The 23,959-nt window shown below is 49.4% G+C and overlaps 1 protein-coding gene across 1 annotated transcript; it reads left to right on the forward strand.

Annotated features, from left to right (window-relative positions):
• Positions 1-518: 518 nt before the first annotated feature.
• Positions 519-23,914, forward strand: mapk8ip2 (mitogen-activated protein kinase 8 interacting protein 2). The gene is made up of 14 exons (XM_076049284.1): positions 519-694; positions 7,996-8,101; positions 12,765-13,001; positions 13,311-13,389; positions 13,735-13,938; positions 14,135-16,346; positions 17,104-17,327; positions 18,119-18,194; positions 19,146-19,318; positions 19,402-19,511; positions 19,942-20,064; positions 20,352-20,422; positions 20,507-20,605; positions 21,544-23,914. Exons 1-14 carry the CDS (start codon positions 630-632, stop codon positions 21,614-21,616), a joined length of 3,852 nt encoding a protein of 1,283 aa, XP_075905399.1. The 5' UTR covers positions 519-629; the 3' UTR covers positions 21,617-23,914.
• The last annotated feature ends 45 nt before the right edge of the window (positions 23,915-23,959 follow it).

The following is a 23,959-nucleotide window of genomic DNA, read 5'->3' on the forward strand; positions in this document are numbered from 1 at the left end:
AGCTGCTGCTGCTGCAGTAACTCCGAGCAGCCGCTCGCGTCGCTGTCGCTCCACTGACTGCTGCCTCACCCCCTCCTCCCCATCCCCGTCCTCCGCCAGCCTCCTGTCTTGCCTCGTCGGCCCGCATCCAGCTGCCGCAGCAAGCCAGACATTCGGCAGAGGAGGACGTGAAGGCATCACCGCCGGCGGTGACTTCTCCCTGCGCGCTTTTGGACGCTCCGTGCGCGTGTGTGGGGGTCGATTTGGAGGAGGGTGGTGGGAGCTTTTTTGTTTGTTTGTTTGTTTGTTTTTGCTCCATTCACTGCCTCCGATCCCTCCACGCCCTCTCTCCATCCCTCCATCCCTCCCTGCGTGGACTGCGGGCTGCATGGTGCCGCTGCTCAGCAGGCTCGTCTGATCGAAGAGGGCTGCGGCCAAAGCGGAAGAGAAGGGAAGACAAGAGAAGAGGTGGAGGAGGAGGAGGCATCTTTGCGGGGAGAGAGAGAGAGAGTGACGCCTGTGTGTGTGTGTGTGTGTGTGTGTGTGTGTGTGTGTGTGTGTGTGTGTGTGTGTCCGCCGGCGCGAAGTGAATGGACTCTTGCGTCCGTCCGTGATTCTCCGCAGTCGCTCTGAGTCATTTGCGGAAGAAGATGGCGGACAGGGCTGAGATGTTTTCCCTCTCCACCTTCCACTCCCTGTCTCCACCGGGCTGCAGGTGAGGAGCTCTGTGGGTGTCTCTGTCTGTGCTGCTGCTGCTGCTGCTGGACGGTGTGTTGTGACGTGCGAGGCCCATTTCGTCTATGTGCGGATCTCATCGTCACCGCAATGGTTCCGGATGGTGGGCAGCGATGGATGTTTGCTGGAGCAGCTCGCCGCTGCTGCTGGAGCTCCGTCCGGGTTTTTTTTTTTTTTTTTAGATAGGCGTCTTTTTTTATTCGCCACACCATTTATGAAGCAGTCGACTCGAGGGTTGAGCCAAAACAAACAAACAAACAAACAAACATACATACATACACAAAAAAAAAAAGAAGAAGAAGAAGAAGAGGCGCAGATAATTGGAAACCGCCGACACGCAACCCGCTTTTTTTGCGCATTGTCGGCGCGAGGCCCACGCCCTGTTGAGTCCAAACCCAGGCAAGGGCAGGTTGCTGAAAAATGATGCGTTCTGGCGCTCCTCGTCGTTAGCGGCGCTGGCAATTTGCGCCTTTTTATGAGTGACCTCTGCGACAGGCGCTGGCAGGTCTGCGGCGCCTCCAGCCTTTGCCTGCTGCCTGCTGCCTGCTATCAGCGGTAATTCTGCGAGTGTTCGCGGTCATCAATAACGTTGGCTGGGTGATTCGGGACGAACGCAGCAGGCGTCGGGGATGTGTTCTGTGTATTTGCTGCATGGTTGGCAGTGCGTCCTGCTCAGATGTGGAATATGCACTTGGTCTACGGCTCCATTCTGTGAAGCCTGCCCCACAACTGGCTGGCAGCATTGCAGACAATGCAGCATAATGATCGCATTTGCTATTTCCCTCTGTGTGTGCTCACTTCCTGCCTCTGCTCTTGTGGCTTGGAGGCCTCTGGGACTGCCGAAGTGGAGATCTCACTCAGAACCCCAAATAGCACCAAGCGTCTGGTCTCAGAGCCACTACGGTGATCTGGTTTCAAGTGTTTCAAGTCACCATTGTATGGTTGGTGTTGCTAGTTAGTGTTGCAAACAGCACGAGCATGCGGTAACGTGTTGAATGTGCGGTTGCACTGAGCAACTCCAGAGCTAAAAGTAATTAACAAGGAGTAATAATGCACACGATGCCACCGCAGCGTTTCATTGTCCCCATGTCTGCCTCCACTTCCTGCGTCCTCGGTGCCATCATACTAGCAGAGTGCAGAGACAAAGTCCCAGTGGACATCACTGAGTGGGATCTAGTTTCATGCTGTTGGCTCCATTCAGGGACACAACCTATCGGATCAATAGACCTCCCTTTTTGCGCGAGTTACCAATGACCTCTGTTGCAAATGGGAAAGAGGAACTCAACGTCCAACCACTGAGCCACCAGAGTGTCTTGTCTCCAGTTGTTGAGCCCGCTGGCACAATCTGTCGCACTTTGAATCACCTGGAAAGGTTTTTCACTTCACCTCTCATCCTTTCAGAAAGAAATGTCTTTTTGCAGAGGAGGGAGGAAACATGCTGCTGTCGTCAGTGGCTGGGGAAGAGGATGGTGGGCAACCAAGAGGGTTCGCTGTGTTTATTTCTCGGGTCAACGGTGGATCCTCCACTTCAGGCTGTAAAATGCCCTTCAGTCTGTTTTGAATGCATTGGATAAACGTGACGTGCCTCTGTTTGTCTTTGCACATGTTTTTTTGTGCGCTTGAGTGGTTTGGGCATTTGTCCACCGCTGTTGGATCTGAAATGTTTTCAGATCAAGAGGATTTGTTCAATACTGGGATTTGATCCCAGCAGCGTTTCATACATCAATATTTCACAAGTAGAAATTTTCCAGCAAGCCATCTGGTCTTTCACCCTGTTTGTCTGATTTGTTCAGTGTTTCATGGTTCCACTTTTACTCTGCAACCCTCTGAAAGCCGTTTTGAGTCAGTGGGTGGGAGCTTCAGCGCTGGTGGATGCATGGTGACTATGTGGAAAGAGCTTTAAATCAAGTACAGATTCAGATCTAGTGCCGTCTCTCTTTCTTTCTCCTTTATTTTGCCATGTTTTTCACGTCTGTGCAGCAGCCGTTGTGTTCTTCCATTCAGTGGTGATCATTTGAGTCATTGATATTTCCCATTTGTGTCAGCAACGTTTGCTTTACGTCTGATGACTTTATTAATCGAACATCCAGGCCAATACTTGAGACTGGCAGGGTGATCTTGGGTTTTGGATCCAGCACAGACAACAGAGACTGTCTCATTAGGGTTAAATGCATGACTCACATGTGGGTGCTGGAGTGTAGGCCTGCTGTAGTGTGTGTGTGTGTGTGTGTGTGTGTGTGTGTGTGTGTGTGTGTGCCTGCACTACTGAAGGGCGGAAAGCCTTGGAAATTGATCTTGTTAATGAGTCAGTAGCAGCCACATCAAATGTTCTTGGCTTTCAGAGATGATGATGTCACAGTGAAGCAGGTGCTGATGGTAACTAGGGAGCGTCATCACAGCAATGCCCCTTTGTGTCTGTAATATACAGTGTGTGTATATAGATTTCCACTTAGAATTGAAATCATAATTCAATCACATTTTTTTTTTAATAAATATTTATTGCACTTGTTTTCTGAAACAAAAGGAAATGAATTCATACAAGACTGGCGCATTAACTTTGGTCGCAGTGCTGCTATTGTTATTTTGACTTTCATCGCCGTCTTTGAATCCGATAAACTTCCATGGAAAAACTTGCGTGGAATAGGAATTCTTTTTCGGTTCTAGCACAGTAGGAATGTTTTTTTTTTTGTTTTCACCACAGTCAGTCATCTTTTCCTCTGCATTCATTTTCTCGTTTTTACTTTCACAGCTTCTCATTTACGCTGTCTTTTACTAGCTAGCCAATAATTATGCCCTACCATTCTGCTTATTCCCAGTGCCACATCTCTGAGTTAGACTTTTTGAAGGTCAGAGTCAGGTGAAGGGGTTGAGGTAAAGGCTGCGCTGAGGGTTTGTTCAAGGCAGCAGAAAGCAACAGAACACTGGTGCATCTCAAATGCTGTGGCTGGGTTTTCCTCCCTCCTTTTTCGCTGTTCTGCATCAGGTGGTTTATCTTTGTGTTGTTGTTGTTGTTGTGTAGGAGTGCTTGTTTTCATGCAGAGAATGTCCCGGATGAAAATGCGGCGCTATGATCCTCATTTAGAAATTGCATCGCTTCAAAGCATGAATCAAGATCCCCATCTTAATACCAATAATCATGCAGCCCTGCTCTGAAAACTGAATGACTCGTCTTCAGCTCCAGCTCCAGCCCTTTGTGACATCACAAAGGATTGATTGCCATAAGTGTGTGCTAGCACACTGTGATGGCCACCTGCGTGTTTGCTGGTCGGCTGCAAACAATCAGCGTTGAGCTTCCTGTTTGACAGCGGGGAAGTGAAGAGCCTCCCTCTCGATGTCACTCGCCGTCTTAGATTCTGCAGTTTTGGCAGAAACGAGTCGGTGCTGTGTTTTGATGCGTTGAGGGGATCTCTCAACACGATGCAGATGAGGACACAAACAAAATGGAGTCATGCAACATGGCAGAATATGGAGTTGTGGAGGGGAGCGATGGAGGGGAAGGAGTAAACGGAATTAGAGACGGATGTGAGATGAAGAGAAAAGGCAGTTTGGATTACATTGCGGAGAGAAGCTAGTAGATACTTAGCGTCAAGCTCTGCCAGTGTAATGGCTTATTATTTTATATCATATAAATGCCACATCTTCCAGTAGCTCGCCACAAACCGCACTCATAGAACAAATGTGACCTTTTAGTTTTTGTTCTGACTTGACAGAAATGAGTCTCTGTGGGCACAGGCATTAGCAGGTGTTTTTGCTTAGATGTTCCGTGATAAGTGAGAGTGACATGTCTGTAAATAAGAAGAGCTGCCTCTGCAAATGTGCTGCAGCATGTGGGGATGAATTCCCTCTTGTGGTGCAGCAGTGCAGGTAAAAACAACCATGGCAGGCAGCATTAGGGGGCGTTGTTTAGCCAGTCACTGTCAGCTCCTGGCGTGATGCTGTTCTGTCCTCACCCTCTGAGCCTTCAAACAGAAAGTGAGACTTTGTTGCACTCGTGCGGCGCTGCTGTCATCCGTCGTCCACGCAGCTGCGCCACTGTGGTGTTTTTCCACTGCGAATGACACAAACTCACGCGCCCCAATTTACAGACACGGCTTCCTGTAACACTTGAGTCACTGACGAGTCAGATCCATTTGTGCTAATTGAAAATGGCAACGAACATAAGGAGCAGTTTCACACCCAGACGAATGCAGAGGTTGTCTAAAATGATCCTGAAACCATGGGCAGAAATGGACCAAATGTTCCTCAGGCTCGGAGAAGCGTTTGAGCGAATGCAAACATTAATGTCCAGGTCTGCCGCAGGGAATTCCACTGGGGACATTTGGACAGCTTCGGCTATGATTCCTTAAGTTTTGGAGAGGATGTAGACGGATGATTGGCTCTCTGGGGGAAATGTCAAAGGCTGCAGGAGAAGCGGAGGAGGTCATGACCTCTGTACAGGAAAGTGATGAAGTTCATGGGTGACTGTATGGTGCTGGTGATCCAACCATGACTTTGGTTGGACTTGTACTTTGTTTCTGCTCTCAGGTCTGCTTTCATGTGTATCAATGAACACATCTCCATGCATTCATAAAATCTAGAAAAAAAAAATATTCATCTGCGCCACCAAAGATCAGGAGCCAGGACTTCATTTCGGGGCAACTTCTGGTTGTACAAAGAAGCTTTGAGACGCCTTTGGTTGTGATTTAGCGCTGGACAAATTTAGTTGATTGATTGAATGAGGGATTGATTGATTGATTGATTGACTAATAATTCAAACAAATTTCCTCTAATTAGCAATAAAGATTTTTTGCTCGCTTGAGGTGATTTTTGTCCTTTTCGAATCGGAGCTAATGCGCAAATGTTTGATGATATGCCCGTCAATGTATTTGTGACACAATAGTTATTATTTGGTCTCGGCCAGTAATTTGTAGTATACCTATTGTAGTATAATTACAACTGAAATGAAAGTTATTCCTGAAACAGTCTCTCCATGTTTCTGCTCTCTTATTTACCTCTGCTTCTTCCGCTAACGCTGACTGCATTTTCATCATATTTGGCATTAAGTCACTTTTCCTTTTTTCGCATTCGTTGTTCCCAAGTAATGCCCTAGATAAGCGTTTCCTAACTGGTGGGGTGCGACGCACAGCGGTTTTGACTGAGATTTTATAATGTATACATTTATAGGGGAAATGTTGGGTATTTATTTTGCAGGACACAGAATTTAATTCAATAAATTCAATAATTCATTGACTAGACATGATAGAAAGTGGGCTAGCGTTTTTACTTTTATGGACTCCATACCAAGGAAATAAGTGCTGGTCCTGAGACTCCACCAGGGGACGAACCACTGTCCCAGATGTAGATGTTTGACTGAGGCCATCGTGGAGGCCTCCAGTGTGGCGACTGGCGAGGCAGATGTGCAGGTCGGGCTACTGTGCTGGAGGGGGAGGAACGCCTCTTGAATTTTATGAGCCTGTAGCAGAAATAGATGATCATTATTATCACGGCCAACTCCGGAGCCATTTGCATGACGGTGCCCTCACCCCCTGCAGAGCCTCGGCACACTAATGACTCACCTCATTAAAAAATCATGAGTTGAATTCTAACTAAGGTGGAATCTGGTGGAGACTGTACACGTCGTGTATTTTCTCCATGTGTAATCTTGTACACAACATGACGGTGACCCGCCAACTGCGTGTGCTTTGCTTGTGTTGTGCTTGCGGAGTGCAGGCCTGAGTGTTGCAGAAGGCCGAGTGCACCCACAGGTTGGCACAACTGGTGTCAGCAGCTGGAAGTACTGTTGAAGTGCTGACGGCTCAATAACAGCTCATCTTGGCAGTCTGTTGGCGTAAATAAAGCGAATGGATAGGAAACAACATAGCGGACCATCTGCTCGTTACTGCTTTCAGAATGATGCTGTATTACTGTGTGCAGTATCAGTGTCAAGAAAGAAGATTTCCAAAGTCTTAAGGTCATTTTCCTGGATTGCTGACTCACTGAAGCAAGGGCAAGAACACAGCAGTGGGAAAAAAATCCTTTAGGCACCCTGAAGGTCCTTACACACGAGAAAATAGGCGAAACAACGGGAATAAGCAACACGAAAATGTTAATTTTTCGGAGGCAATTTTTTTCTGTTAGCACGACGCAAATATGCGTGTAAAACTGGCTAAGCAAATAAAGTTTGGAGGAGAAACAATGGAGTTGACTGCATCCTCAAGTGATGATGTCCTGGTGATGGTTGGATTAAAAAGAAAAAGAATAGAAGTCTCTGGCTACAGCCAATATTGTTCTTGAGAGAGGTGTTGCAGCAACAAGTATCTCAGGGACGACACCAGGAAGAGATAGAATTGAAAATAAGTGACGATATCGATCCATCTCAAAGGCCACACGCATGTCATTGCATTCCCTTCGACCAGGGACATCATGCATCAGTGAGGACGGTTCCATAAATCCACTCTAACAACCACTTTGTGTGCTACCTTTTTTTTCACATGCATCAGCATCTTGTCATTGGCTGCCTGGGGCATCAACGCCATCGGGTCAAAACCACTGACTACGAGTGCACCACGTCAGCTCACATCCGTGCGTGACATGCAGTGGGGTGTCCTTTTCCTCAGTGTGAATGACTGCAATGCAGCATTTCCCTCAACACACTGCAAGGCGGCTGCTGAAGAGCAGGGTGCCTGCTGAAACTAATGGGCCAGAAGATGAGATGGTGTCTAATCAGTAGAACTTGAATCTTCCCGGCTCATTACACAGAGATCTGCGTCCCTGCTGCTTGTTGTCGTCAATGCCAAAACTCTCCTCATAACATCCGATTTGTAGACCAGCGGCCCTCCCAGCACCACCTCCCCTCCCCACAAATCCCCAAACTTCTTTCCACCGCCAACTGGTGTAATGTCAGACAACATTCTCCATGGTCCGGCCATTAAGGTGGATGAGGCAGATCTAAACAGCAGAAGATATAACCAGCATGGAAACTGTGGTGTTTCTCTAAATGTAATAGTAAATGTGAATCCACTGTGTACTAGTTTGCAACTTTAGCATTAGCATTAGCTGCGTCCTCTTAACATAACAACAATAACATAACATGAGTTCTTCCAAAACACTCCAAAGGCTGCTGGTGGGTCATTCAGGGTGTTTGAGTTTCGTCGGGGATGTTTGCACTTGTGTCCCCCTGAATGGAGCAGCGTGTGGGCTTTTGGCCAATGACAAACTCCCCCTGGTGGTGCCTGTCACTAACGTAACAGCGTGTCTGCCAAAACATGCAGTGAATCCATCCACTATCTCCTGTGCTTGCAGGCCAGCCCACGACATCAGCCTGGAGGAGTTTGACGACGAGGACCTCTCTGAAATCACAGACGATTGTGGGATTGGACTCAACTATGACTCGGATCCATACGAGAAGGTGAGGATGGTCTCATGAAGAGTCTCTCATCTCTTCAGTCGCAAGCTGTGGTCCCATGACAGTTTTTCCAGATGAGATTTGAGCAGGATTACGTTTTTGTTTGTTTACGTTTGTTTGCTCTCCAGAATGGTTGTTATGTTTTTCTCTTTGATGACTTGTCTCCTCCCCCGTCCAATCATAATGCACCATTTTCGCTGGTCAGTGAACTGGTCACGTGACCCTGTACGTCACGTCTGCTGACGTGTCAATGTGACAAAAGTGTTTCCATGAGACTTTTGCGATATTCCTCTCTACGGATACGTGTGAAAATCCTCCTCACGAGAGCATCAAAACCTTTGAGCCATATTTGAGAGGTTTTTCTCAGTGGAGCTGTTTCCATCACCAGTTTTTATTGCCATATTTAGATTTGTCTTTTTGTCTTTACGCTGCTAAAGTCTTGGTTTGGAAAAAGACAAAACAAGCCGGCCAACACCTAGCGGGACGTGTCACCACAAACCAGTGCCTGGTATCTTCTGAAAAATGGAGCAGAAGAAGCGAGAGGTGGACTGGACTTTCTGTCTTTGCATATCTTGAGTTTCAGTGCCGCGTTGGAGACGCCCACTGGGCCTCAGGCATCAGATCCTGCCTGGGCTCCTCAGCTTGCAGCATTGCATCACTGGAAAAGCTGACGCTGCGCTTTTGTTTGCATTAAGTGTGTAGCAGCGCAACCTGCAGGTTGTGGGAACTAATCCAGGTGTCAGAATGAAAATGCTGCCTTTTGTATTTTGCGAGCTGGACAGCCATTATGTTATATAATAGTGGCTTTAGGTTCAGTTTTTAATCTTCTATCTAGTTACCTCACTGGCACTGCCGTCATCACTTTACAGACCGTAAGCCTTGGATATCTGTTTGTAATAGCAGTTGTGGTAGTGGTGGTAGTGGTGGTGGGGATGGGGGTGGGCGTGGGGGGGAGAAACTGGACCGCTCACTCCAGCGTCCCGTTGGAGCTGCACGGCGCTGAAGAATATCTGAGAATAATGGAGTCATTAGCCGTATCATCCTGCTCGACGTTCCCAGCAGCAGCAGCTTAGACCCCCAGTTCCAACTGCAAGGAGACACCAGAGTGGGATCCTCTCTCTCTCTCTCTCTCTCTCTCTCTCTCTCTCTCTCTCTCTCTCGCTCTCTCTCTCTCCATCCTGCGAGTGTGTGTGTGTTTCGATGGCACTGAGCCACGGCTGGGCTGCAGCAGAGGGCGGCTGACCCAGTGCAGTTTGCTGCTATGCAGAGACAACCTCCCTCTCCCCCCCCCCCCCACTCCCCATGCGCCCTCCCTTCCCTCCCTGATATGCAGAGTTGTTGCTTGGAGATGGAGCTCCGCCCCTCCACCTCCCCTGTTCCCTGCCACCTCTGGCGCTTCCCTTTCCTCCCCCGTTACCCCCTCCCCGCCCCACCCTCTCCACCTCCACTGCCTTGGGATTTAGCCGCGGTGACGGCTGGCTGGCTCCGAGGGTTTAAGCCTCCAGGCATAAATCTGTGCTCGATATTTCTGCTTCCTCCACTTTAATCCACCAACAAAACATTGCGCTTTGCTGGCCACAAACCCGTTTGTGGTGAAGCGGCTTGTTTTGTTTTCGGACCCCGGGAGAAATCAAGGACTTTATTATTTTATTATTTTTCTCCTCTCCCTGCTCATGCCAGAGAGGTCTCAGGGATGAGGAACCGTGCAGCGCCCTCTCCGCCTCACGCTTGTGCCGCACAAACGCTCATCAGACGTCATCAGTGGAAGCCCCCCCCCCCAGAGTGTGGCGGCTGTCGGCCCATGTTAGGTTACATCAGTGCCCAGAGGGGGCTCATCCCGCTGACACAGGATGGCGAGGACACGCCTAGCTGCCCTCGGCATCCTGTCCTGCACATTTCAACAACGACCAATAACCAAGATGGAGGGTGACCCCTCCCCCGACCCCACCCTCAGTACTGGGTTGCATGGGTCTCATTGTCACTGTGATTCATGGAGCCAGCAGCACCAGCGGAGCCTTTTGATGTGCAGGACGGAGAACCAGCCGGAAAAACAGCCAGATTATCCATCAGCCCCAAATCCCCACCACCGATTAATTCCAGTTGGTTACGGGGTTCAGGTCCTAATCTGCACAGCCCATTTTGATCAGCCTTAGCTTAGCCTTTTTTTGCAAAAACACACATACACACATGCACGTATGGGAAGAAAACACAAATTCACACATGAGCCGTGGGCTTATTGCAGTCATGTGGAGCTGAATTCAGGCACTGTGTTCAAAAAATACCCAGAGGTCGGCCCACCAGAGGAGGGGCCCTCCATGATTCCTGACTTCCTGTCTCCAAAGATTCTATCTGCGTCCCAGTTCTCCCCAGAGCCTCCGCCCATCACCAGGAACACATGCATGATTCAGTGGTGTCACAGTGTGTTCCTGTCGCTGTCTCCACCTGTGGTGCTGAACTGAAATTCAAAAAAATGATGGTGAACGTGCGCTTGGTGTCTTTGGCGAACTCGGGCTCTTCTGTTTCAGCTCATATAATCTACATTGACTGACTCTGTGTGTGTGTGTGTGTCTGAACTTATACATATGCCTCTGCCGCGCAGACGGAATATAGTGGGTGACGACAGTCGAGTCTCACCCACTCACAACGCTTTATTTATAGTCTGTTGTCCATTCTGATGGCAGGTGTCCCCTGACTTTGCACATGTGGCATTTTTTACAACCTCGCTGGTGGATTTCAGCCTTGTTGTTTTCTTCCTACGCTCATTATAGGCCTGTTGATTGATAGCAGTGGACTTGGCTTGCGTGCAAGTGGAAATAACGGCGCTCTTGCCAGAAGTAGAAAGTCCTTTTTGGTTATCGCTCGTCAATACAGTCGCCCCTCCCTGCCGTGATTAACAACAACCATGCAGCATTACGCGCACTCTTAAGGGGCCAGTCGCCGGTGCTGTTGAGTGCTTACACAAGTACACTGCGCGTCAGCAGAACTGGTGACCGGGATGGACGAGGAGCTGGGTTTGATTTCCCCGTTAAAGAGCTCTGAGAGGCAGAGAAAGTGCAGCGCTGTTTAAACGGCAATCTGGATAAATCAGCCTTTTGTCTTTGACACAATAGAGGAGAGGAGCCGCTCGGAGCAAAACCAGGGCCTTTGTGTCTCTGCGCTCTCCTCGGCTCAGTTGTGATGTAGCATTTTTCTGGAGTCACGAGCACAAGGAAGCTGTGGTGGAGTGGCTCCGCTCACCAGACAGAGAAAATGTGTTGACAGGAGTTGTGTTTTATTTTTTTCTGCAGCTATCTTTTTTCCGAAGTTTTGCAAAAGTGTTTTGTATTGCTGAAACTAATAGTGCTCGTTCAATGCATTTTGCATTTGATGCTTCACTCACTCTGCATGTAGGATACCTGCTGACCTGGCCTCTATATTAGGTACACCTTGCTACCTAAAAGTGATTGTGTGTGTGTGTGTGTGTGTGTGTGTGTGTGTGTGTGTGTGTGCATGTGTGAGTCAGCTACACACGATGTGGTTGTCACAACTGTTTATTTGATTTCCTGTTTCCTCTCTGTGGTTTCCAGTCTGGCCATCAACAAGGCTTCCTCCTCCACACAAGCACTGGTGTTTGCTTCTTGTTGTTGCTGTCAGGTATTTTTGTGCATGTGGTTGTGTGGGGAAAATCCCTGTAGTTTGTGAACTGGTCAGACTCGACCAGTCAGACCCCTGTTCTGATGCTCACATAACCCTGGTTAAGTGGGCAATGTGTTGTCTTTGACCAGTATATTGTGCAAGAGCCACAATGGTGGCAACACATTCAGTAAACCAGCTGTAACCCCAAAAATGTCCATGGAACCACTCTAATCTCAGTCTCCCCCACCCTCTCCCACCTCCATCTTCTGGTCTCCATCCTCCAGACCTGCTCACCTAATGACTTGCAGGGAAACACACCAGGCTGCTAAATCAATGCAAATGCAAGTGAACATGCTGAACACAGTTGTTGTGGTGCAAGAGCGCGTCTGTCGTTTCATGAAAGCCCTCCGTGTTGTCAGAGAACATTTTGTTGCAAACTGTCCATCTGTGCGCCCCTCATGTGGCTCATCTCGCAGCGAGGCTTGCTCAGCTCTTCAGTGAGTTGCAAGTGGTACAGTGGTCATAAAGAAGCACCTTTTGTTCCACGGTTCTCTGGGTTGTGCACCAATATGGTGCTGAAGATTTGTTTGTCCTTGTGTCAGAAGCCAGTTTGGTTTTTGTCTAGAGACCATCTTATGACTTTCTTAGGTCAGATTATCTGCCACTTCCTCTTGTGTGTTTCTCATTGGTCTGATTGTGTTTCCACACCCTGATTGTTTCCAGCTGTTCCCCGTTAACGTGTGTGTGTTTCTGCATTTCCCTGCTGGTCTCATGCATCTTGTCTTCCACGTCTGAGAACCAGACTCAACTGAAGTGAAGTTTCTTCATCAAGACAGGTTTTGCAGTTACTTTATTGCTTTGTGTGGCCTAGATTTATGTAGACACTTCGATCCTAGTTGTCTGTTTTTGCTCCAAGTCTTTTCCTCCCTTTCATTTTGCTTGGAGGAAGCTGTTTTTATTTTTCCAGCGAGACTGTTTTCCTGCTGGAGCGTGATTTTCATTTTCACTTTGACGTTAAAGAACATCTCTCTCAATCCTCCTTCCACCACAGGACTCCCTGATACTTGAGAAGAGTGACATGCACCACCCAGTCTGCTCCTTCCAGGACGACTTCCAGGAGTTTGAGATGATTGACGACGAAGATGAAGATGAAGAGGAGGATGAGGATGAGGATGAGGTTGACCCGGATGCTCCGCCGTCTCCCTCGGCCTCTCCCCTCTCCTCCCCCACCACTGGCACACTGAAGAGTCGACCCACCACACTGAACCTCACAACTGCTGTGTCACAGGTAGGGAGGGATGGATGGCTGTCTGGCTGGGTGGATGGAAGGATGGATGGCTGTCTGGCTGGATGGATGGAAGGATGGATGGCTGTCTGGCTGGGTGGACAGATGGATGAATGGCTGGATGGATGGATGGATGGATGGATGGATGGATGGATGGATGAATGGATGGGTGGATGGACAGATGGCTGTCTGGATGGATGGAAGGATGGCTGTCTGGATGGATGGATGGATGGATGGAAGGACGGACACCGCCTACAGGTTGTATTTTTGCTGCACAGCTTTGCTGACTTGATTTCTGCTGCTGCTCACCAGGATTCCCTCAACAACAACAGCAGTCTGTCCCCAAAGAAAGGAAGCTGGCAGGACTCACTACGCAACCCAGGTTCACAAGGTGGGAACTTTATTAGTCTGCATTCATACTGTTGGCTAAACATTAATAGTAACAACAACAACATTTTAGAAGCATCATTGTCAACACAACATAAGACAAATGCAATAACACAACGGATAAACACCACACACAGTAAAAAACACACAATAAGTTCAATTAAATGAATGAAATGAACTGGAACACTGCAGTCAGAGAGAATGCTTGTCAGGCCTGTAGAAGTTCATACTGTGCAAAATCTATCGTTTTGACACATTTGAAACCCCCACAATGTAAATACGTGGCCTCCATGAAAGGGGCTTTGTCAATGTGGAGGCTGACTGGGCCTCGTTGCCATTCCTCCCTCAGGCCGTCTGTCTCCAACCCACTCGTGTCTGGAGGATGGCAGCCACGTGACGGGCCACTGCCCAGCGTCTCCGCTCTCGCAGCCTCCTGCTTCCCAGTGCAAAGGTCCTCCATCCCAGCAGGCGGGAGAGGGCGGGAACCCCCAGTCGCCCCACAGACCCCTGCTCTGCGACATGGAGGGCAACAGGCGGGAGAGGCCCGAATACGGTAACCAAGCGGCCGACCCAGGCACAGTAGCACTTGCTCTGTTGGCGGTGTCGTGGCGTGTTGTGAAACACTGATTTGCTTGAACCGTTTGCATTACTGGGTCATTGAAATAAGATGACCTTCATTTGATTCTGCCGATCTTTGTCTTCAAACTGCTTCTCATCCTTTCCTGTGTTTCTTTGTTTTATCTTTGCAGGTTCCTTCGGTCAACACAAGTCTCAACCTTCCTCTGGCAACCAGCCAAAGATGGACCCGTCCATCCAGACAGTGAGGGTGCCCTCCGTGGACGAGCACTCCCAGTGTTCGGACACTGAGGTGGACCACGACCTAAACAGCGGCCACAACCACAAACACTTGAACCGCTGTGCCACCGACACCTACACCATCACCAGTGAGTCGGGCATGGAGCCGGAGAACGAGCTGGACCCGGACGGGACCAGCCGGTGCCTGTCGTCCACCGCCCCGCTGGGAGCCACCGACGGCTCCGACACGCCTCTGTCTGAGGAGGAGCTGGAGAAAGACTTTGAGGTGGAGTTCATGTGCAAGGAGACCTACGACATGGTGTGCAAGGAGAACCACTTGGCCTACGTGGAGTTCCCGTCCATCGAGCGATCCGAGCCGGCCTCCTTCTCCAGCTATGTGTCCTCCAGTCGCTCCGACGCTCTCAACCGTTCGCGAGCCCCGGCTGCGGATGCGGCGGCGGCAGCCAACGACTCCACGTCTCCGTCCTCGGACCCCGGCATCGCCGACATGAACCAGCAGGGCTATGTGACGTCGGACCAGGACAAGGACCTCAGCTCCCCCGGTTCCGACTCTGACGTGGAAGGGGAGTTGGAGGCGGCGTTTGCCTGTGGCGGCGCAGTGGTGTCCAACATGATCTCCTCCATTTCAGAGACGGAGCTGGACCTGACCAGCGACGACAGCAGCAGCGGACGCTCCTCTCATCTCACCAACTCCATCGAGGAGGCCAGCTCGCCCACGTCAGACCAGGAGCTGGACCCGGACACAGAGCTGGAGCAGGACAGCGGCATCGTGGGGCTGAAGGCATCTTTGCTCCTGGGCCAGCCTGACCCCATCAAAGAAGGCTCTCCTCTGCCATCTCCGTCCCCTCTGCCCTCACCCACTCTTGCTACGCCCTCCCCCGTCGACTCCCCCTTCTTACCTCTTGAGGATTATGAAGATGAGCTGTGTGATGGAGATGACGAGCTGCCCTGTGAGCACCAGGCCGACCCAGACGAGACCTTGCCGGCCCAGCGGTGCGAGGACAGCTTCTCCCGACAGATGGTGCTGAAGATAGAACCCGACCACAGCTTGGAGAGCTTCAAGCGTTCCTTTTACCTGCCGGTGGGACCCAGGATCATCCCCAGCACGGACGAATATGACGGAACCAGCGAGGGAGACTCGGAGTCGGAGAGCGAAGACGACCTGAGTGAAAACTCAGACTCGCCGTGGCTGCTCAGCAACCTGGTCAACAGAATGATCTCTGAAGGCTCCTATCCAATCAGCTGCCCCGAGGAGTGCTTCAAGAGGAAGGTGTCCGTATCCGACACCATCTCACCGTCCTCAGACATCGGAGAGGGGGACAGTTTTAATGATGAGGACCAGGAGAAGAAAAGTGTGGCGGAGGATTCGGAGGAGCTCGATAAGGAAGGTGAAGGCTTGAAAGAGGGCAGGAAGGTGGCGGCAGAGAGCAGGAGGGATGTGGAGTCTTCAAGGGAGGCAACGGTGAATCCTTGTCTGTATGTGAGCAACCCCACCAGGGACACCATCAGTCCTCTGACCGTGGAACCATGTGCCAACAGTGGGAGGGAAGCAGCGACTCTCCTCAGCCCATACAACGCTAGAGACTCGGAGAAGAACGTCACAGAGCAGCTGTCCAAGAACGCCAGGAGACAAGAGGGGGATGAAGAAGAGCCCAACAACGACCTGATGATGCTGGAGGCGGGGAAAGATCTGGACTCGCCCAGCTTGAGCGAGAGTGTGGTGAGCGACAAGGACGAGGGACGGGAGACCGAGCCTAGGCCCACCAGCCGCTCCTCCGCCTCTCTGGAGCGCATCGCCGTGGTGAAGAACAGCCTGACGCTGGACATCCCCAGCGTGCAGACCAACCGCTGTTTCAGTCTCACCTACTCCACCGACAACGATGAGGAAGAGGAGGACGAGGAGGGCGGCTGCTACCCCTTCCTGCAGCAGCGGTCGTACAGAGGCAATGACCTGGAGCTGGACAGCTCGCCACCCATCGACTGCAGCGTGCGGGAGCTTCCCGTCGACCACCACGACCCCCCCATGTGCGAGAAAGAGCTGGCGCTGAGGCAAGCCAGCGCAGATGACGGACTGGCCTACGACTCCATGAAGTACACGCTTGTGGTGGACGAGAACACCACGCTGGAGCTCGTCAGCCTCAGACGGTATCCTCACGTCCATGCTTGATGTTCCCGTGCAGTGGTTCTCATCTGGTGGAGTCTCGGGAGTCTCTGTGTATTTCATTTGATGGGTGGCTATTCTAGATCATCTAAAATATGAAACTTGTTTGAGTTATTTTTTTGTTTAATACATATTCCGAGGCTGTGTCTCATTTGAGGGTCTGCAAAGCATCGTGGGATCCTGGGAAGTCAGCTGAAATTAGCGCCATCTACTGGCAAAGACACAACGTATAAATTTAAGTATTGAAATGTCACATCAAATATTGTGTTTTGAACGTAGGGTTTTTACTTATTTGAACATCCAACGACGGCGAACCAATGGTTAGCTTGATGCTAAGAAAACGTCACTTCTGGGGTTGACCAGCAGGAGGGAACGGCGTTGACGCGACCAGGAAATACCCCGACGGCGAGACCGTCCCGTGTGGTTACTGGGGAGGCAGGTTTTGGTTCGTCCTCCTTGGCCGGTTCCTTGGAGAACGCTTCCTTCAGACGGAGGACGCTTCCTTCCAAGGATGCTGACCCTGAATTGAGACACAGCCCATATGTGTTCATTCATGGTGTTGATTCCTTGAGTGACAATCTACAGTGTCAGTAGTCATGAAAAGAAAAGAAAAAAAGCCACCAGTTGAGAAACGCTGTTCTAACAGGAAGTTGATACATGTCCTCCACTTGCTGTTCATCTAAGCTGACAAGATTTCCCCCACCCCCGCCCCCCGCCCCACCCCTCTCCTTCCTACCCAAGGTGCACCTCGGTGCTGAGTGACGACAGCGAGCTCTCCACTCTGTGTGACGAGGAGCTGCTGGGCAGCGCGGGGGGCATGGTGGGCTACGGCCCTGACGACGACGAGGAGGTCGAGACGAGACCGGAACTTCTCTGCTCTTCCGAGGACTCGTCCCCCGAGGCCGACCTCCCCTTCTCCAAGAAGTTCCTCAACGTCTTTGTCAACGGCACGTCCCGCTCCTCCAGTAAGTCCACATCGTTCACACTATAGATAAAATTCAGCTATTTTATGACTTGCTTGCTATGAATATAATTTCTTCAAGTCCAGATTAAAAAGCTTAACGGGCCGCATATGGCCCCCGGGCCATAGTTTGCCCATGCCTGGCGTAGACTGTAGCATGGCTTAATGGATAAATATGACGTCAAACTCAAGCTACGGAACTGCCAATCAGAACAGAGACTCTAATAATGAGCTTACGTATCTTTGCTTTAGCATCGTCACCCATTTCCTCCCCTCAGCTCCAAACTGCATTCTGCCTTAATGCTTATTGCAGCGCACCACACTCTGCTCACTGCAAGGCGGAGAACAGCGCCCCCGACCCCCAGATAAAATGATGCCAATGTAATTATTGGACTCCACAGGTTGCACTGCTACAGCACGGCTGCTAAATTTGTCTGCTGAGGGGCCATTAGGCTTCAATTCATCACCGTCAGCATCAAGCATGAACATGTCATCCTCGGTGGGGCGGAGGGGCGGAGTGGTGGGCGGGTGTATCATAAATCAGACGTGTGGCTTCAGGATTCATGTCCCCAGTGAGGGCTCATTTGCATAATAAAATGCTCATAACAAAGGATTCATCAAATAAACTTTAATTTTTACTCTAGACTTTTTGAGAATGGTAGAGATTGTTGTTGTTTTTCTTTCTTTCTTTCTTTCTTTCCCTCTTTTTTTTTTTTTTTTTTTAGTTTTTTTTAGACTTTTGTTCTTCAATTTTTGCCCGTGTTTTCTGATGAAGTGGTGTCTTTGCCCTGGCAGGCACAGAGTCCTTCGGCCTTTTCTCCTGCACCATCGATGGAGAGGAGAGGGACCAGACGCACAGGGCAGTGTACAGGTCAGACGCCTCGCTTGTTTACTGTGCAACATCTGGGAGTCGTCGTCGTCGTCGTTGTCGTTGTCGTTGTCGCCGTCGTCGTCGCCGTCGTCGTCGTCGTCGCCGTCGTCGTCGCCGTCGTCGTTCTGTCCCTGTGGGAAGACTGTGAAGGAATCCACTGTTCTGGTTCTAATGGCTTCTTCCTGCTTGGGAAGACACCAGAACCACTGTGTCTTTCGCTGCTCCTTGTTTTGGGGTCTGTGTGAGCAAAGTCAAATGTCCTGAGCCCAGCTGGGCTGCAGGGCTGCAGCTTGGCCTGTGATCATTGCAACCACCACTTAGTTTTGCTAACAACCTGTTTGAGCAGCACTGACCTTCACCTGGCTGGTGTACAAGAACACTGTGCATGTGTAATTTGTGTCCTTGCTTTGCACTTGCCCTGCTTGGACACATGATTAATTCATTATCTTCTATGGCAACACAATCACTACTTGGCCTGCACACTAATATTCTGAGTTATGGTTTTATTCTGAACAAGTGAATATTGAACTGTGTCCATGGCTGTACAGACTTCACTGTTACACCCATGAACAGCCAGCGGTGATAATCTTCAGGTCATGTTCACAGTGTGATGCAGTCTATGCCAGTTCCCCTACATTTACCCACTGACTGCCCACAGTGCAGCTCCTTCCATCCATGAGTTTCTATCCCCACGTCCTCCAAATTTTGGCTTTATTCACGAAATTTCAACTAAAAACTTGAAATGAAAACTTCAATAAAAAATCTTCCTGTCATATTTTCTTTCTCTTCTTGTGGCCCTAATCCTAATCGTAATCCTCTCTCGTACACTCAACATCATCTTTGCCTTTTCAAAACCCCAAATAGTGATGATGGTAGATTGTTAGTGTTCATGCGAAGGCACTGAAGCTCCCAGCAGGTCCAGCTGACTCCCCCTGGTGTGATGGTGTGCAGGTTCATCCCCAGGCACGCCGACGAGCTGGAGCTGGACGTGGACGACCCGCTGTTTGTGGAGGAAGAGGAGGACGACTACTGGTACCGGGGCTACAACATGCGAACGGGCGAGAGGGGCATCTTCCCGGCCTTCTACGCCCACGAGGTCATGGGCCAGTCCAAAGAGCTGACTGGTGAGCTGGGAGAAGCTGCCCACCACCACGCTCACACCTCCACCCCCTGCTGCTTCTCACCCTCCACCTGTGTCACGCTGCAGGCCTGAAGAGGAACCCGGCGTGGATGGAAACGTTCAGTGTGCAGTTCTTGGGCTCTGTGGAGGTTCCTTACCACCAAGGCAATGGGATCCTCTGCGCCGCCATGCAGAAGGTGAGAGAGTCAGTAAGACTCTGCGGTTTCCAGCAGAAGTTATTCTCCATAGTCAGCTCTTTCACATTGTATAACATCCACTTGGTGGCGCTGCTTCCATTGTTGTATATTACGGTAGAGTTTTAATCCAATCATGTTTAAGCTACCTTGTGTTGTCAGCTTCTATGAAATCTGCCTGAGGCCTTCAGGGTTGACATAGCAAGCGGCTGTCTGCTGTCAGTGAACGCACCGCCGTCAGTAGCGACAGCCAATCAGATCTGGAGTCCAGCTTGCTGCTTTACGCTGAACTGCACACGTAGGCGTCCTGTGATTGGATGAGAAGCCCTGACGTCGCTGATGGCCTGATGCTTCCCAAACTGAACAAGGAGCACAGTCAATCCCACGCACTTCAAGAGACTGAGCCCCTCCCCTGTTTTCTTCCCCCTGCTAGATCGCAGTGTCGAGGAAGCGGACGGTACACGTGCGACCTCCCTCTCTGTGTGAGCTGGAGATCAGTTTGCAGGGAGTCAAGCTGATTATGAGCCTGGAGGACGAGTACGACATCTTTGATGAGGTAAGAGCAGAATTCTCCTCCAGTGATTGGACAGGAGGTGTGCGGTTCAGGCCTCCTTTCTCCCCACAGCCATCACACTGTTCAGTAGTGCCCAGTTAGATTAACGGAGCACATACACACACACACACACACACACAAAGCCGGAGCACTTTAAATTGTACATAGGAATCTTTCTTGTCTTTACTGATTTGATTTTTTTATGTTTCTTCGAAAGATTATTTTGATTCTTGATTCTATTCATTTTCCAAAGTAAATTTCTTCACTTGCTAAACTGTTCCCACTTTCAGTATGACAGGTGCAGTCACTTCTTCCAGATGAAGAACATCTCATTTTGTGGATGCCATCCCAGAAACAACTGGTAAAGATGCACACGCCACAGTTCCCTCTCTCACCACTGCACTTTTCTCCGCGTCTCACCGACCTTGTTCCTGTGTCTCTGCAGCTACTTTGGCTTTATCACCAAGCATCCCATGCTGAACAGGTTTGCCTGTCACGTGTTTGTATCCCAGGAGTCCATGCGGCCTGTAGCAGAGAGTGTTGGGTACGTGCAGAAGACTTGATCAAAAACACCTTCAGCTCCTCGTGCTCCTTTTCAAATGTTGGATTAAAGCCTTCAGATTATGACGTGTGGCAAGACAGTACTAAATGCAGGTGTGAGCAGTGGCGCCACCTGGTGAGGGAATAATGTTTTTGTCTGCGTGTCATACGAGCCATGAATGTTATTGCATCCCAATTTTTGTTCAAAATATACTTGGTATACATACTTAAATATTTGCCATTGTAAGTAATTTTTTGCTTGATTCTTAATTTTTCACTAGATAACATTTATACAACGTATTTTTATACAGCCAAATTAAATAGTTTTATTCCAGTGTCATATATGTTTCAACTGCAATACAATTCAATAACTTCATTTCCTGATCCTGGTAAATGTCACTTATTCTCTGCAAATGTATTCCAGCTTACAACTATTAGTTCTATATATTTATATTTATCTTAACCGAACAGCTAGTCTGAAAAATCTCCCAACTGTATACACAAATGGATAAAATCCTTCCTTCCTCCCTCCCTTCTTTCCTTCCTCCCCTTCCTTCCTGCCTTTCTTCTTTCTTTCCTTCCTTCCTGCCTTCCTTCCATTGTTCCTTTCTTCCTCCCTCCCTCCCTTCCTTCCTTCAATCCTTTCATCCTTCCTGCCTGCCTTGCTTCCTTTCTTCCTACCTTCCTCCCTCCCTCCCTTCCTTCCTTCCTTCCTTCCTTCCTTCCTTCCTTCTTGCCTTCCTTCCTTCCTTTCTTCCTGCCTTCCTTTCATCCTTTCTTCCTACCTTCCTCCCTCCCTTCCTTCCTGCCTTCCTTCCTCCCTCCCTCCCAGTCAGTCACTCACTGGCTGGGCACGGTTGTGCAGGACTACACAGTCAGGACTCTGTGGTGCTACTGGAGTGGCTGTCTTTGGTTTTGACAGGATGTTTGCTGTGTGTGCAGGCGAGCCTTCCAGGAGTACTACCAGGAGCACCTGGAGTACGCCTGCCCCACAGAGGACATCTACCTGGAGTAAGGCCTCGGGTACCTCCTGGAGCCGCAGCAGCTTATGATATTCATCAGTCTACCACCAGAGGGCGATGCCAGTCGGGGATCTTCTCTTCATTGTAAAAAAAAAACACCACCAACAACAACAAACGAATCCCCTCTGAGGCCCTTCTGACAGTGGAGTCTTTAGTTTCTTCAACATGCTAGGCATTTTGACTGATTCCATTCATCTCTCTCTCTCTCTCTCTCTCTCTCACTCTCTCTCTCTTAATTTCCATCACTGCGATGTAGTGATTGCCTGTTTCCTTTATCTTTTTCTATGATATGAGGCAAAGACGCTGAGCACTGGTTTATTTAAGGGTTCCTCTTTTAAGCAGCATCAACAACAACAACAACAACAACAACAGTAATATACCTACTACTACTACTGCGGTCTCACTTTTCAATGCATGGCTAGTAGGGTGACTGCACACAGACACACACAGCAACACACATATCCAAGTGAATGGCAAAGCAGCTCAACCCTCCTGTAGGGGGGGTGCGGGGGGGAGAGTTGGGTGGCGGCGTTGGTTTGGAACCATGAATGGAATTTAATGTAAATATGTATTTGTTGAATATGGAGCGACTGCTACTTTGATTTCTACAGATAGTGACATTGGAGCAACAGTAGAGAGAGTACAGTGAAGTGTCTTGGTCCAAGCTTACCCCTGTGTCGCGTACCAGACCTAGTGTGTGTTGTAAATACATGTATAGAGCGTAGACGTCCAGGCGCCTCATCCCCACTGGTTTAGGAACCTTCACTGGCGGTCCGAGGGAGGAGCTTTCGTTTTGACACATAAGACACGTCAGCCAACGAGAGTCAAACGTGGCCGCAGATACTTTATCAAGCTTGGTGCCGTGATGGCCGCACCGGCAGCGCCTTTGGCTCCAAGGTCCAGCTCATTCTTACCGTCGGCCGCTTGCTTCGCTGTTAAGAAGCCATCACGGCAGGTTCATTTAACTTACAATAAACTCACTGTATCATCACTAGTAGGCGCTGTTGTGACTGTGACTCTCGGGTCAAAGAAAGCAAAGGTTCTCTGAAAAGCCATATTCTGCCACTTCTGACTGTTGACCTCGGATTTATAGTGACGTCCTCGTTGGATTTTTCTCTTTTTCTTTCCGTTAATTTTTTTATGATCTGGCATAGTTTCAGTCAGGGAGACGGTTCGACGAGACCAGGGGTGGTGAACTGTTTGACTGGTGGGGCCACAATGGGTTGTAAAATGTGCCAGAGGGGGGTAGCAGAGCAGCAGCAGATGGATGGAGTGTTCTGGTGAGCCACCTCATAGGAGGAAACAATCATGTTGATATGGAGAAAACATGTTGCTTTAATGTCAATGGAAAATGAAGCAAAGCAAAGTTGCAACCAAATCAGTGTTTTTGAAGCCCCACCAGGGTGTTTAGCTCTGAGAATCATCCAGAACCATCCACAACCACCAGGGTGTTGAGCTCTTAGAACCATCCAGAACCATCCACAACCACCAGGGTGTTGAGCTCTTTATTGAAATGACTCTGGAAACACTGACGATATGCAGCTGTTTGATGACTTGTTGACCATTAATATGATTTCTTCTCTTTCGGTGGGCCGGATTTTAAAGCCTCACGGGCCGCATGTGGCCCCCTGGCCGTAGTTTGCCCCCTGCCTGGACTAGAATGACTGGCAGCCACTGATGCTGTGTGTGCATGCTGTACGAGTTTTCCTCGCTGACACTCAAACCTGGCAACACCAACCGAGGCTTCAAAAGGGAGATTTTATAGTTGCGTCCATGCATAGATATGTTTTTTGTTTTGTGTGTGTGTGTGTGTCAGGTGTGATGTTTAAAAGGGCGGTCGAACAATCCCACCTTGATTTCTTCATTTCTGGCTTCATAACGCGCTCAAAGGTTCAAGCATCGTTCACACACGACAGCCTGGTTGTTGCCGCCTGCCACAGCTTACAGTCCAGCACCTTATATAGAGAGTCGGGCTCAGCGGTGGGTGATCAGAACCTCCCGGCTCAGCCAACCCGCTCTTCTTTCACACACTGTTTGGCTTCTTGTTTTCTCGCTTCCAGCCACGGTCCACCAGAACCACCAGAACCACACCTCAGATCTGCAGGATCCAGACAAGCTCTTCTCTACATATGTATCGCTGTCAGTTAGATTATGTATATATTATAGCAAATCGAGAGAAAAAAAAACAGTGACGTGTCCTTTATGTTGAGTATGTTATGAAATAAAAATGTCTATTAGTTAAAAAGAAATTTAAACAAAAAGAGAGAACACGATCATAACCAGGTTCAACAGGAAAAAAAACAAAAAAAAAAAACAACCTTTGAAGGAAATAAAAC

The sequence above is a fragment of the Nelusetta ayraudi genome, unplaced genomic scaffold, assembly GCF_046127955.1.
Source record: "Nelusetta ayraudi isolate G7.1 ecotype Tasmania unplaced genomic scaffold, CSIRO-AGI_Nayr_v1 ptg000111l, whole genome shotgun sequence".
Taxonomy (NCBI): domain Eukaryota; kingdom Metazoa; phylum Chordata; class Actinopteri; order Tetraodontiformes; family Monacanthidae; genus Nelusetta; species Nelusetta ayraudi.

Bases quoted from the DNA above. Each gene is read 5' to 3' on its own strand.
- mapk8ip2 (XM_076049284.1), top strand. From the start codon at position 630: ATGGCGGACAGGGCTGAGATGTTTTCCCTCTCCACCTTCCACTCCCTG. The intron at 13,939-14,134 runs GTAACCAAGCGG...TTATCTTTGCAG, and splicing joins GCGGGAGAGGCCCGAATACG to GTTCCTTCGGTCAACACAAG. The intron at 20,065-20,351 runs GTAAGAGCAGAA...TCCCACTTTCAG, and splicing joins AGTACGACATCTTTGATGAG to TATGACAGGTGCAGTCACTT.